This window comes from Oryzias latipes, chromosome 17 (assembly GCF_002234675.1).
Source record: "Oryzias latipes chromosome 17, ASM223467v1".
NCBI lineage: Eukaryota > Metazoa > Chordata > Actinopteri > Beloniformes > Adrianichthyidae > Oryzias > Oryzias latipes.
In genome coordinates, this window is record NC_019875.2 from 22,976,530 (window position 1) to 22,990,682 (window position 14,153).

General features: G+C 40.4%; 2 protein-coding genes across 12 annotated transcripts in view; one reads left to right on the plus strand and one right to left on the minus strand.

Moving 5' to 3' along the window:
* Positions 1-8,366, plus strand: part of pde4dip (phosphodiesterase 4D interacting protein) — a 38,704-nt gene extending 30,338 nt beyond the window's left edge. For 4 of the 11 annotated variants that reach the window (XM_023965250.1, XM_023965251.1, XM_023965240.1 and 1 more), the window contains 14 exons: positions 3-158; positions 253-483; positions 554-685; positions 760-876; positions 951-1,140; positions 1,223-1,344; positions 1,580-1,816; positions 1,913-2,014; positions 2,169-2,380; positions 2,471-2,605; positions 2,689-2,827; positions 4,278-4,324; positions 4,480-4,534; positions 5,977-8,366. In XM_023965250.1, the coding sequence (XP_023821018.1) occupies positions 3-158; positions 253-483; positions 554-685; positions 760-876; positions 951-1,140; positions 1,223-1,344; positions 1,580-1,816; positions 1,913-2,014; positions 2,169-2,380; positions 2,471-2,605; positions 2,689-2,827; positions 4,278-4,324; positions 4,480-4,534; positions 5,977-6,104 (2,003 nt within the window). In that variant the 3' untranslated portion in view covers positions 6,105-8,366. The remainder of the gene's footprint in view (positions 1-2; positions 159-252; positions 484-553; positions 686-759; positions 877-950; positions 1,141-1,222; positions 1,345-1,579; positions 1,817-1,912; positions 2,015-2,168; positions 2,381-2,470; positions 2,606-2,688; positions 2,828-4,277; positions 4,325-4,479; positions 4,535-5,976) is intronic. The other 7 variants (XM_023965244.1, XM_023965242.1, XM_023965245.1 and 4 more) reach the window with 7 other exon arrangements.
* Positions 8,367-8,575: 209 nt separating this feature from the next.
* Positions 8,576-14,055, minus strand: LOC101166167 (5'-AMP-activated protein kinase subunit beta-2). Its single transcript, XM_004079197.4, has 8 exons — positions 13,734-14,055; positions 12,091-12,265; positions 11,863-12,020; positions 11,670-11,763; positions 10,934-11,048; positions 10,710-10,843; positions 10,521-10,589; positions 8,576-9,879 (listed from the first exon to the last, which is right to left on the minus strand). The coding sequence occupies exons 2-8, from the start codon at positions 12,247-12,249 to the stop codon at positions 9,802-9,804; spliced, it is 807 nt and encodes a 268-aa protein (XP_004079245.1). The 5' UTR covers positions 12,250-12,265; positions 13,734-14,055; the 3' UTR covers positions 8,576-9,801.
* Positions 14,056-14,153: the final 98 nt, after the last annotated feature.

The window sequence follows — 14,153 nt, forward strand, 5'->3', positions numbered from 1 at the left end:
AGCCCTTTTGGGTTTCTCCTCCTCCTTCTCTGTTCCTCTGGGCCCTGACGTCTGGGGTTATGAAGCCCCTTCTGACCCCCGACCCAGGGCCCTGTCTGTCATCGCTGTTCGCCCAGAACTGGACACGCTTTACAGACAAATGAGTGAGCAGCACAGGGGTGAGGGGCCAGAGAGAGCTAACAAATCCTCTCCTTTTCTTTTTATTTCACTGCTCTAAATTGTGTCTCTCACCTTTTGCTTTTGTTTTTACAGGACTTGCTGTACCACATGAGAAGACTCTGTTCAACTTCTCACCGAGTCCCCACAACCGCCATGACCTCACAAGCTACCCCCACCTATCTCATCATGCCTTTCCACAGTACCAGCTGGGCGGCATCCCTGAAGACCACTCAGTGAAGTCTGACTCTGGCCAAAGACCTCTGTGGGATACAGAGAACTTTGTTGGGAACTATTCTGGACATCCACCAGAAAGCAGCCAAGCAGGTATGATCCTTCAGAAACTCATTCCCATATTCCTCTGCTATTACAAAATAATAGTACTGTTTGTTTGTAGGTTTGAGTTTGATAGAGGAGCATCTGCAGGAGGTCAGGTGCTTGCGTCAGCGTCTGGAAGAGTCCATCAGGACCAATGAGGCGCTGCGCCTGCAGCTGGAGGAGAAGCTAGTCTCCTCTGGACGCGATAGAGGTAACACGTCCTACAACATGAGAGGTGTGCCAAAAAACTCCTTTCAAATGGGATAATTACCATGTTTTTTTTAGGAGCACCAACAAACATCTATATTCAGGGACTGGACACAGTCACTCAGCTGTCCAATGAGATCAGAGTCCTGAAAGAGGAAAATATTGCTCTCCAATCAGGCCTGAAGGCCAGAACAGGTGCTTCATTTGACATCTTCAACAGTATTGATTTTGATCTCCCTTTAACTCATTATCCTGCCATTACCTCTAAGATTCAGGTGAGGAGGTGGTGCAGCTGCGGGAAGCAGTGTTCACAGCACGCACACGCCAAAAGCAAGCAGAGCTGGAGGCCGAGCAGTGGAAGGAGGAGCTGAGACGACTTCAGGCTCACAGTCAAGAACAGGGCCAGCAGATTCACACGCTGAGGCAGGAGCGACAGGCCGGACAGGAGAAAACCAACAGGTTGCTATTGTTTGGTGCAAAGGTGAAGGATCTGTATATGCCGACATGCTTTGACTCTGTCATAATGTCTCTGCATTGCCAGGCTGCAGCATGAGGTGTCGCTGCTGCAGCAGCAGCTTTGTGAAAGCAGGGATCTCGTCCATTCTCTGCAGAGTGAACTTCACGTTTATGATCGCGTTTGTTCAAGCACAAGAGCCAACAAAGGTCAGTCCATCTTTAGTCAGCAACCTGTTTACACCTTTTTACCTTTTATATCTTCATCATGTTATTATGTTACAAAATGAAAACCAGAATTTAATTGATTAACACACTTTGGCGCCATCTGGTGGAAGATAAGTGGTAATAAAAGTAAAACATAAAAACTGTTAATTTCTCCAAGTTTTAAAATGTGAACAAAAGTTGAAGTTTTGCAGTGTGACTATGAAAGCCCATATTTCAGGGTACCTGTGCGAGGTGGCAGGTCTTCCAGTGGAGCTGGGGGAGTTGCTTGTGGAGGTGAGGAGTCTGCGGGCTCAGCTGCAGAGCAGTGTCCAGGAGAACAGTGCCCTCAAACAGCTAGAGCTCCACAAACAGCTGGAGCAGAAGCTGGGAGTCACATCACCCAGACCTGCATCCCTTTCTGCTCTCTCTGCCAGCCCTCAAAGAGAAAACTTCTACAGACGGCAGCTTCTTCATGGTGAGACAGGGGCTTGCAGTCATGAGACTTGTCTACCTTGTGTTGTGTGGTTTGCTGTGTGTCCAAGCCTGGCTTGTGTATCTGTGTGTTCCGCAGACCCTGCTCCATCGCCACCAGTCAGAGATATTGGTCTGTTTAACTGTGGATCTCCAGGTCCCCCCTACTCAGACCTGGATGACAGCCATAGCACGGCTAATGGTGTGACTAACTGTCTTCTTAGATTGATCTGTCTAATGCTTTGCTTTGTAAAACATTGCTTTTATCGTCTTCTTTTGTGTTTTTTTGAAAAATACATGACGTATTTAAAAAAAACAAATCTTTTGTTTTTTCATTTCAACCTTGTTGCGTCCAGTAGACCCCCTCGATCCCCACTCTGAGCTGGAGGGGGAAGCACCCGATGGATCGTTTGCGAACCGTAATGGCCGCCACGCTATTGGTCATGTGGATGATTTCAGCTCCCTGCAGCAGCAAGTTCTGGAAGGCCGGAGCCTCGTTCAGCGCATGGAGACAACCCTGCAGGCCTGCTTTGGTCCGGATGGCAGCGAAGAAGAAAGCAGCAAACTGGTTTGGTTTTCCTTAACTCCTATTGATGATTGTTGAAATCTTACAGTTCAATAAATAAACCCATCATACTCATATAAGCTTTCCTTATAGGCTCTGAACAACAGATGGGGGAAAAATCTTCTGTCCAACACCAGAACACTCAGACAGATCTTAGAGGAGGCGATGTCTCTCCTTAAGATGTTCTGGAGAGCAGCACTTCCCAGCTCTGATCTAAATCTGAAGAAGGTTTTAAGATCATTTACTTACATTTCTGTGATGTAAATGAGCTTCAGTTGTGCCCAGAACAACATGAATATGTGTTTGTACAGGAGCAGTGCATGCAGGAGGAGATCCTGTCCCTGAAACTGCGAATATCAGAGCAGGATGAGGTCATTAAAGGAACAGTCCAGAGGCTGAGGAACACCAGCCGCACCAAGGAGAGCATGGAGCACTTTATCGTCAGCCAGTGTGAGTGCCGTCTGCATGTGTGTGTGTGTGTGTGGGAGAAAGTGACATCCCACAGAATAATCACAAGGGCTGATAGAAAAGTGAGGAAATTTCACGTTGTGTCTTAAATAATTTAACATAAAATAAATAATAGTACAAATAGTAATCACAATTAAAAATAAAAAACAATAAACATACAGATTCAACATAAAAAAAACAAAGAAAAACAGTCAATAAAATCAAATTAAAACATGAGAAAACTACATAAAAGCTAAGATAAAGGATGTGTTTTGAGTTTTTTTCCGTGGATGAAGGCATCACATCATTCCAGCCCACAGTGCTGGAATGTGGCCTCGCTGTGGGCTTTTGTTCTGACCTTTGGCACCACGAGCCGAGCTGGACCTGATGGATCTGGGAGGGTCATAAACTGAAAGTAATTCTGATAAAAATGAAATAGAAATTTCTGGTTCTGAGTTCTGAACTAGCTGCAGCTGATTCATAGAAAGAAGGGCATTGCAATAATCTATTGCAGAAGTTTTAAAGTTTAATATTTCGGCCCTGGCTCTGGAGAGAAAGGGTCTCACTTGGGGAATACTTCTAAAATGATAAAAGGCAGTCTTTGTAACTTGGTTTGTTGGTGCTTCAAGAGGTAATATCTGCATCTGAAATCATACTGAGGTTTATTGCAGACTTTCAAATTATGCACTGATAAGTTAAATTGGGCACTCTCTTAGGAATGAAAATCCTTGTTTTGTCCTGATTGAGCTTGAAATTGTTTCAATAGTTACAAAATACAATTTAAAGTCCCACTCTAATCATCATTTGATCCATTTCCCATCATCGATCGGTTTACACGCTCTCCCGCTAGCTTACAGCCCCTCACAAACCCAACAGAACATTATCAGTGCAACAAAAATGGTGAACTATATTAGGGCTATCCAGCCGTACAGTTTTGAGCCAGATGCCAACTCATAAGAGGAAAGCGAAGGCGTACATGGATCTCTTTGTCTGCAAGTGGGTGCATCAGAATGGAGCTGCGCAGGGAGCTTGTGATCCGCTGATTGTAGATTTTAGGTCACAGCTACAAGCTGTTTCCAACTGCATTTTTCCGTCTGCTCCTGATTTACAATGATTTAAATAAAGAAATACTCAAATTTTAACTTTTTCTTTTCTATATATATGTCCTCCATCATTTAAAAAAAATGCCACAAGAACATCTACACCAAAAACACAATTTCCATTAGAATGGGTCTTTTAAAGGTCATTAATAAGTCCCATGTCATCAGGAGACACAGCCACATATAATAGGGTGTCATCAGCATAACTATTAAAGTTGATACCTTGTCTCCTAAGTGGAGACATGGCATCAAGCGGAGACTTGTACAAATTAAAAAATGTAGAACCAAGGATGGAACTTTAAAAGCAACACAGTTACACGAACAAATACTGTTTCTCCTTTTTGTTTTTGCAGTGTCAAGGACTCGTGATGTGCTGAAAAAAGCAAGGACAAATCTTGAGGTAACCAAACGCTTCACATGAACGTCCAGCTAGATCCCCGTCTGCACACATCAGCCGGATGTTTCTCTGGACCATGTGGTGTTGAGTCTTGTTGTCATCCGTTCAGTGTCTTACTTCTCCCTTCTTTCCTCTAAAACCCCCACCCCCACCCCCAGAAGAATGAGCAGAGACTTTCTTCTCTTAGCTCCTCCTCTTCCTCTCCCTATGCTGGTAATTGTCAAGTCTTGCCAGGTTCTGTTTTCATTTCCTCACATTCGTGTGTGAGGCGGCTTCTACCTGCTTCAGCTAACCATCCTGACATTTTGCATCACTTCCTAAAGAGAATTCCATCTTCACTCATCATTCCTGCTTTAGCAAAGTAACATTTAAAAAGTAAAGTATGTCAGATATAAGAGGGGGCTAATACCATCAGACACAAACAGACATCGTTTCATAACAGCAAATATACTTAGAGTTTTTGACAGCTGTCAAATAAAACCTCTATCCGTGCCATTCACTGGTGCTCGCCCTTAATATCAAACATAATCTATTTAAAGCTTCACACATTATTAGATTTGGATGTGTGACAAACTAAAAAAAGCTGTAACCTTTAGAAATAGCGCTTCCATGAAAAGCTTCATGCAGTCACACTATGAGGCAGAGCAAAGGAACCATCATAGGAGGTTTGAGGGCTGCCGCTTGCTGTTCGATCTCTCATTCAGAGCTGAGCTCACAGTAGTGTGCCAGTAGGTGCAGCCAGATGCAAATGAGTCCTTGCTGTTGTGCTATTTATAAACGAATTGCGTGACATTTTGAGAAACAAAAAGACTATATTGTCTATCCTGTTTTTAAAATTTTAGTAAGTACATTTTATTCCTATATTTGTTTCAGTATACTTCATATTAGTAAAATATGTTTGCTGATATTAACATTACATCAAATTGACTGTAACTTCAAAGTAAAGTACTATGAGACCAAATTTTAGGTCTAGTTTAAATGCTTGCTCACTTAAACGAGCTGTTAAATCATTTTTATGAGAAATAAAAAAAAAGAATATAGGAATGCTGTTTTGGAAAATATTTTATTAAGACAAAATGTACTTTTACTCTATGGTTGTGTCTGAATTCACACTCTACTTAGTGCACTTTATAGTGCTATTGTCATTTTGTCAGGGTGTCCAAAATCCATTGCCCTAGACATTAGTGTGCATTGGTGCTCACTGCATCAGCAAGTATAAACATCAATGCAATGGGTTGGAGTTATTTGTTTTTTTTGTTTTTTTTTTAAGTATTTAAATGTATTTTCTTTGTAATTATGCAGGTTTTCATCATCAGAACACAGTGAATTCATGAAAAATCTTTCCTATTTAGTAGGTTTTTACTTCAGCAAATTGGTGGCGTTTAAAAAAAAAACAAAAGTTGTGAGCATGTGTCCACATTACAGTAAAATCCAGGGCATTAGATAGTTACGCACTGTTTAGTCTTTTAGGGTGTAGTGAGGGAATTCTGACACAGCCTCTATGTTTTGTATGAATTGTAGGATTCCACCATCACATGTTTAATTCAAAAGCAAATACATATGTTACTCAAAATGTCAAGCTATTCATTAGGAAATATTACCTCCCTATGCATCTTTGTTTCCGGGTTTCACAGCCCTTTTCTGCCCTTGTCCAGCTAAAGACCCACCAAGTGTATCCAGAGAGCGGCCTGCTGGTCGGGGTGACCTGAAGTCCGGTGGTGTTTGCGGAGCAGCCAGCAACCGCCTGACGGCGAGGAAGCGCAGCAGCCAATGTCTGCTGTAGATGTTGACATACGCAGCCTCAGCACCTCTGACCTCTGTGATAAATTAGCCAAGACCCTGTAAGCCATCCCATTCACCAGCCTTCCCTCCTCATGACTGCCTGCCCACACTCACCTTACCTCTTTTTTATGGGCAGTATGCGCACAGTTTTATCAGCACATTGAGCCTTACCTGTTTGCGACTCTCTACCTTCCACCCTGTGCGTTTGTCTTTGGGTGACGCAGTCAGCCGTTTACCATGTAGTGTGTGTGACAGAAGGTTCATGGAAATGTGCCTACAGAGGTTTCAGTGAAGTGTGTCCTTAATCGTGGACTCTCAGCGTGGTTTTCCACAGAACAGGGGGGCGTTTTACAAGAACCACTTCTAAAACACAGATACGTACACCATCGTTAAAAATAAAAAGTGGTCAACTCCTGTTGGCCGAGGCTCTGTCATAGACCCTTTATCTGTGTCTAAAGACGCCCCTCCCCTGAGAGTCAGACAGTTTGTGGACAGAACGGATGTTTGTGCATGTTAAAAAAAGGCTCTTGAGAGAGATTCTGCACACATGTGCACACACTTTGTGTGTGAGTGAGAGATCAAACACTGCTCACCCAAAGACAAGACTCACATGACTGCCACAGAAGTGCAACCTCATGCTTTGTGGCACTTTTCCTTACATCTTTTTGAAAATGCAATGCAAAAAAACTGACATCTGTATTGTTATTATTAATAGTATTATACACAGTGGAAGAATGTACAATAGGCAGGTAAGTAGTTGATGTGTCTGTTTTTGTTGAGGAATCCTATGATTGATGAGTTAGCAGTAGCCAAGACCCATTAAAACCAGGGAAGGGTTCCTTTAAGTTACTTTATTTTGATTGTTGAGAGGCTTTATTGTGAACAAAAATCCAGTCTTGAATATTATCAAGCTAAACAAACACAACACCATAAAATATAGCAGTACACAGGTGGAGCCAGGCTAAACACGCGTACCCACTCCTGTGTAGGAGTTCTCATTTGAGCATGTGCAATAATGATGTTTCTATGTTCATTTTGGATCTTTGACAGTTACTGGATTATTATTTACACTCCGTCATGATGTGGACACGCCCAGTATTGCTGCTGTGTTTATTTCAATGCATGACAGAGTGTTTCGCTGGAAGTCTAAGCTATTGAAGATGAGATTGCAAATTCTTGCCAAAGTTTGACCTCTAAACTCCTCACTCTGACTTTGCCTTATCCATAAAGCCCAGAGTGGATCAACCGCAGGGTTACCAAGGTGTCTTTTATGAGGGCCTTTAGAACCACAGAGACGGTAACCGTTTGGACAACCAAATCAATCAGGACATTTGGAACTTTTTAGAAAGACGAGCTCCATTTCTTTTTTGGACCAAAACTCAACTCAAGCGAACTTTTTAGCCACGAGGCCAAATGCTTTTGTCTTGCTGTTATCTTCTCTTGGTTCAGGCCTTCATAGCATTCCCATGGCAATGGCAAAATGATGCAAACTTTGGCAGGCTGATCATTAGGTCTGTATTTTGTTTTTCTTTATTTGTTTGTTGGCTGTACACTTGGCATTCTGCGCTGTAAATAACCTGCTTTTTCTGTAGGGGTTTTGTGAGCGTGTTTGTGAACATTCAACATTTGCTTTTTGCAAAGTTGATCATCTGGGTAGCCGTGCAATAGCTGAAAACAAAAAGTGCTCACGTGGATAAAAAACATCTGCGTGTTTGCTGCTCGCCTGCAGTGTTTCTCAATAGATTCTGACACTTATGATCGATATTTAGTCAAGTAGGTTATGTGTGATCTCCACAAATATGCCTTTATGATATATATACCCATATATGACAGCAATCATTTATAGCTCCGAATAAAATTGGTTGGCCTGCCTTCAGAATTTAGTCTTAGAGCTTCTTCAGCTTCAGTGGTTCAAATGGCCTCAAGTTTTACCGCATTAGGCTTTATTTGCATTTGAATGAGACCAAGTATTTGAATCAATTAACGTTACATTATGTGGTGACTTCTAAAACTAAAAAGCCAGCTTCTGAATGACAGAGAAATGTCACCTTGTTAAATACAAACAAAAACTTTTTACTATTTGTTTCTAAAAAATAAAAATAAAGGGAAGAAAACCATTTGAAATGTTTGATTGGTTTGAAGTTGCATATGTATATAAAGCTTTTTAGGCTGCGAGAGCTGATGCAAGACACATGAATGCTAATTTTGGTGTGTTGTCTTAGAAATCAAGGCCTTTGAGAGAATAAAACAGTTGAAAAAGTTGTTTTCTCGTTTCATTTCTCATTGATTTAAGTTTCAATCTTTTAGATTTTAACTAGTTGCATTGTTGCTAAACAAAGTTTGAGCATTAATTCAGGGAAGTACATGCCACAAAAGACCATCACTTCCACAAACCCTTTACCAGAGCTGCACTTTAGAAACAACCATTTGGAAAATCTGTTTCATTGAAAAAGAAATGACCAAGAGAGTGGCATTAGGATCAGAGTAGTGTATTTATTTGCAGTACAGTACAATCTTCTATAGAGGATTACCACATTGTTTATGCTAAGCATTTTCATAGATTTATCAAGTATAGCTGCAAAATTCAAGTTTTGGTTTTAGCCCTAAAAGCCCTGGATCCATGGCTCTTTTCCAAACTCCTTTATCAAATCTTAGTTTTAAAAAATAAAGCCGAGCTTTTAGAAAATAAAAGCCCGGCTTAACATTCACAGAATACTCTAACATACCTCCGAGAGATTCTCCTTGATGTTTGAAGAGTTGTGAGCATTCATACGCAGGAACCAGCAGCTCAGAACCAAAACACGGGTGTGTCTTACATATAAAATTTAAATAAATGGCAACCAGTCATCATCAAAGCTCTCCTAGGTTCTCTTCATTTCTCAACATCAATGTATTCACAACATCTATGAAACTGAAATGTGAGCGCAGACAGACCTTTAAGCAGCTCCACACGTGTAACACACAGATACAGTACGATAGTTTTTCTTTAACAAAGCAGACAAATGTGAGAACACACTAATTAGATGGAAGACAATACAATGCAAAGGCTACTTACTGCATAGTTATAGCTTGTATCAACGATAATGCTTACAAACATTCATCAGAATAAAAGCAGCAGCTAAGCAAAGACTTTAGACCACTTCCTGTGTGGAAAAAAAAGAGCTACTAGTGAAAAAGAAAAAGAAATGGCTACAACTGTAGCTCTGGACTAAGCTGGGCATCACGGCTGCCAAAACAAAAACAGGAATACAAGCCTTTGGCTCAAACAGAATTCACAGATGATTTCATGACCCACTATTGCACTTCACCTTAACAAAAGGTCACCTGTCGTTCTGTTTACATTCAGCGAGCGACATAAAAAAAGTAACAACGCAAACGCAGCAGAAACAACAAAAAAAACAGACCGTTTACTGTCATCTAAAAACTACAATCACACAATCAAATGTGAAAACATACAAACACCACGCAGTGATTTAATCAGGCTCATCGGCAAGGAGATGTCACCAGCTAAAGCCGTAGTAGAGTTGTCTTCTTTTACCAAAACCCCACACCCTGTACCGTTGTTCAGAGCCCTGTGTAGAAGTGCGGCTTTCTTTGGAGCAGCCTGTAAACATGTTTCAGTGCAACTCCTGTCTATAAGTGATGGCAAACTGAAAAGAAAACGAACACGCTGCTCTCTCTGAGCATCTGAAGACGGGTTAGATGGGTTTGTACAGCAGAGAGGTGACATACTTCTTCTTGTATCTGTGAGTAGCACTTAGCACCATCACTCCATCCTACACAGAAGAAAAAAAAAAACAAAAGGGTTCAAGAGCTGCAACTCTGGAAGAAAAGAAATTGCAAAAATAATACAAAGTTAAAACTGCATCGTCCGCCCATTTTTTTGTGGAAAATATAAAAAAGCTGCCTCTTTTCAAGGTCAAAGGTCAACAACACTTTGGTTTGGGTAGCAGACTTAAAACGCCTAATTTCATACTCCTCATGGTTCTGTGGCCATCCAATAATAATTTCAAAACTTCCTTTGGATAGCCCCGACTCGTGTGTTTTGGTTTTGTTGATTTTTTTTTTTTGCCTCCTTTCATTTTTTGACAGTTTCGCCTGCTGTCATGTCATCATTTTTTGGAGGTGGAGGTGTCGTGTGCAAAGTTTGGGGAGTTTTTGAGAATGTGGCAGGGGTGACATTTTCACCAAAACATGCAGTAAGAAAGAAGAACTGTAAAAACAATCAGGTCCTTGCAGTCCAGGGCTAATTAAATGAAGACAAACTAGAACCAAAACTGTCACGATCAAAATTCAACTCAGCGACACTGAGGAAAACTAAAAAGATGAGGCAAAGAGGCAGATAAAAAATATATATATATTTTCCAATTTAAATGGAAAATTCTGTCTAAAAGCAACATTGTAACAGTGAATGTACCTTTATTGAGAGAGCGTAAAGGTGATTTAGCATGACGTGGTTGGGTTCAGGCAGCAGAGCAGGGTCACACTGAAGTGCAGAGACCAAAAAAAAACACAAAGATTATTGTTCAGAGAAACAACAGCAACATGGAAGCAGACGGAATTGACAGTAAAAGGATGAATCACTGAGAAAACGTAAAACACTGACTGATATGTTGGTGTCCTTGTTAAGAATGACTTGAAGCAGGTGAGGGGGGAGAATCGGAGGGGCTTTGAAGTGCTTTTCGGGTCTGAAGATGTACTGCTCTTGTCCGTACGGACCTGGAGGCGAGCTGGACAAGTCTGGAGACATGAAGATGTGTTCAAGGCCGAAAATGTACCAATCTATTTAGGCGAGCAGCAAGAGAACAAGATCTATCACAGGAGACGCACCTGATGTGTCCGAGCACTCCAGGGAGTCCACCTGCAGCGCGTCAAACACCTCAAAGTCAGACTTCTTCACCTGGATCAGGTTGTTGATCGTTCCCAGCTGGCTGGTTACCACCGGCTGCAAAACAGCAACGATCCTGAAGTTAATCATCTAACATGTCAAACATTAACACCTTAAAAAAAAACACAACTGCTATGACAAGCACCAAATGCTAAATGAAGAGACCAAACACACAAATTAACTTTATTTATAAAGCACTTTTCATTCTACAGTGAAACAAAGTGCTTTACAGACTTAACCCCCTGACGGCCCAATTTATTCCCAACAATTTCACTAATGCTTGTGCTTTTTAAGTTGATGCTAGATTAAGGTAAGTTTGAAGCAGAAGTTGTTTAATGAATATTTGCATGAATAAGGGGTAAAAAAAAACAATTAAAAATGAAATTATAAAACATACAGAACCATCCTGTCCAATCTGTTTTAGATGGGTTAGTTGACAAGTTTTGACCAATGCCAAGCTTAAAATCTGTTCTTACTGACTTATACTCCAAGAAAACATTTCCTATTGCTTCAACCATGTTACTTCATATTCAGTTAAGATGACTTGTTGCCAGCAAATTAGCTTGTTAACGCTTTCAGTTAATCCTTTAGGTTTTGATGTTGACTGCAACCCAGAAACCAGCAGAGCTCAAACTTTTTTCCACAAAAACTACAAGCACAGAAAAATGACTCGGGTACCTCTGAAGGATCATGAACCCACTGTCCATCCACGAAAAACTTATACTGGTGCTCTCCTTCAGGCAGGTCCAAAATGGCAACAAAGTCATTATGGCTTTGAGGAGGGAAAGAAAAAGCAAACAATATTAAAACGATGACAAAACTTCAAAACACATTCGACACCAGTATAACTGATGTAAAACCAACGGTTTACCTTTTATTCAGTGGAATCTTAGTGTTCCAGTTATTGAAAGAGCCTGCGATATAAACCTCCTTCCCCCCACCACCCCAGCGAATCACTGTGGGACGGGCCTGGGAGGCAGTTTTCACCAGGTCATCCAGATCCGGGGTGAATTCTTTATCTCCTAGCCCCTAACAGCAAACATAAATATTTATAATATGAAAGAAATGAGATTATATAGTGAAGTAGTTGGATTCCTACTTTAGACTCAGGTCCATAGGTGTTGAAGATGTTGGGATCATCTGTGCTGTCCACCATCTTGGTGCTGTGCTCCTGGTCTTTGTGGCTGCCGCTGCTGTCGGAACGATGGGCCTTGTTTCCATGCCGATCTCCAGATACCCTGTCACTTGTGTTACCCATGATGCTTCACTGCTTACTGTGCAAAATATAGGGGGGAGAAACTCTTGAAGTGGGAACTAAACCATTATTTATAACACTTTTATGACAAATGTTCATTCATGTTTGCATTGAGGATATTTATTATTCATATTTATCAGATGCTTTCTATTATTTTCTGCTTTCATAGAGGATTTTTGTCGTCTTTTCAAACAGTTTACAATGTAAGTCTTTTCTGAAAAACTTGTTTTTCACTGAGCAGATTAATGCCAAAAAACAAACTTGAAACTATTCTGTAAACACAGTTTCACTCGGTTTCTTAAGGGCATGTAAATGCATCTGGTGACAGTTTTTCCTCTCCTTATTTTTCCTTTTTCAGTTATTAATTTGAACCAAGTAAAGAGCCAGACTGACTTCAACTCCCTTGCTAAAAAAAAAGTGAACTCTGTAAAGATGATCTGATTTAAGCGAACTCTAGGATAACTTTTGTTTCATATTACTAAGAAATTACAAGAAAGTAATGTTAGGCAAAAATTGCTTAAGTACCAAAGTAAGCTTTTTAAAAAATATTGTATCATAAAACATTGATAAGATTGGTTTAAGTTAACGACATGCAACTATTCTATAATAATCATAGTAAAATGTACTTTTTACTAAAAACCTAAAAGAGAATACAACTTCTAATTGAATTTTGATCACATGATGGTGCTTGTTTTCACAAGCATCACCTTTTACGTCCCCACAGAGACACTGATCCCCCCTCCCCCTACATAGAAATGAGCAGTATAAACCTTTCACACTATAATCAAGTCCATCACTTCAAATTAGTTTACAAGCTAAGATGTCTTAATTTTAAAGGATAAAATAGTAGGAGGTTTCAGTGAACAACATAGATAAACGATCAAATTAAAAAAGAAAAAACTAAAAGCTCAGGGCACAAAAGCTTCTATTTACTACAAAGGCGCAGGTGTTTGCTGAACACTGTAGACTGGTGGGTTCACCGTGACACTGCTGGATTCATGGAACACTGATCAGCCTTGGCTTTAGTCAACAAACAGCAAATCCTATTTCGCTTTATGTCACATTGTGTGACATTCACATATGTCACACTCTGGTTTTACAGAAAATAAACTAAAATTGTGTTACTCGTGAGAGTTAAAGTTATAGCTATAAAAAACATCAAATCATCAGTTGTGATTGTTGTTTTTTTCTTCTTAGAACTAAGGATGATCCAGAGTCATATTTAAAAATAAATCAATCAAAAAACAAAACAGCCTAATGATGTGGAAAACAACGATACGTTTATCTTTAGATTATAAAGAAAATAAAAATATTCACAACAGCTAACCTACCCACGTTTAGAAGGTATTTTTAGCATCATGAACTATCAGTGAACTTCCCTGGACACAGATGGGTCCCTTCGAAAATCTGCTTTAACTACAACCGAATGACTTGCGAATCAATAAAAAGCTTAGTTCGTATGACAAAACACACTATTTGTAACCTACCGTGGTAACTGCGCAGGACGCTTTTGCTGTGCCCGCCTACCTCGCGACTGTCCTGGTGAATATTTTTAGCTGCTGGTCGCTGTTAAAGTCAGCTAGCAGCTAGCTAGCTGTCACTCTGCTTTCGAACCGGGAACTCCTTTCACTGTGTAAATAACAACTAAAACAATTTAACTAATTTGATAGAGTACTTGTTGTTGTTTTTAGTCATTTAAAAGAACCGAAAAGGGTTAGAAGCTCGGCCTATCGCTGCTGAGGCGATGATTTGTGTTGAAGAGCAGCAGGAAAGTCTGTGACACCAGCGAAGATCCTCCCCTTTTTACAACTACGGCGGTCGGTAAAGGAAAAAAAGCAGTCAGCCGCGACAAAAACAACATCCGGTAAACAAACAAACAAAAAAAAAAACATTTTTATGAAATTTTA

Bases quoted from the DNA above. Each gene is read 5' to 3' on its own strand.
- LOC101166167 (XM_004079197.4), bottom strand. From the start codon at position 12,249: ATGGGTAACACAAGTGACAGGGTATCTGGAGATCGGCATGGAAACAAG. The intron at 11,764-11,862 runs GTAAACCGTTGG...CCCTCCTCAAAG, and splicing joins AAGATTCCACTGAATAAAAG to CCATAATGACTTTGTTGCCA. The intron at 10,590-10,709 runs GTCAGTGTTTTA...TCTGCACTTCAG, and splicing joins ACAAGGACACCAACATATCA to TGTGACCCTGCTCTGCTGCC.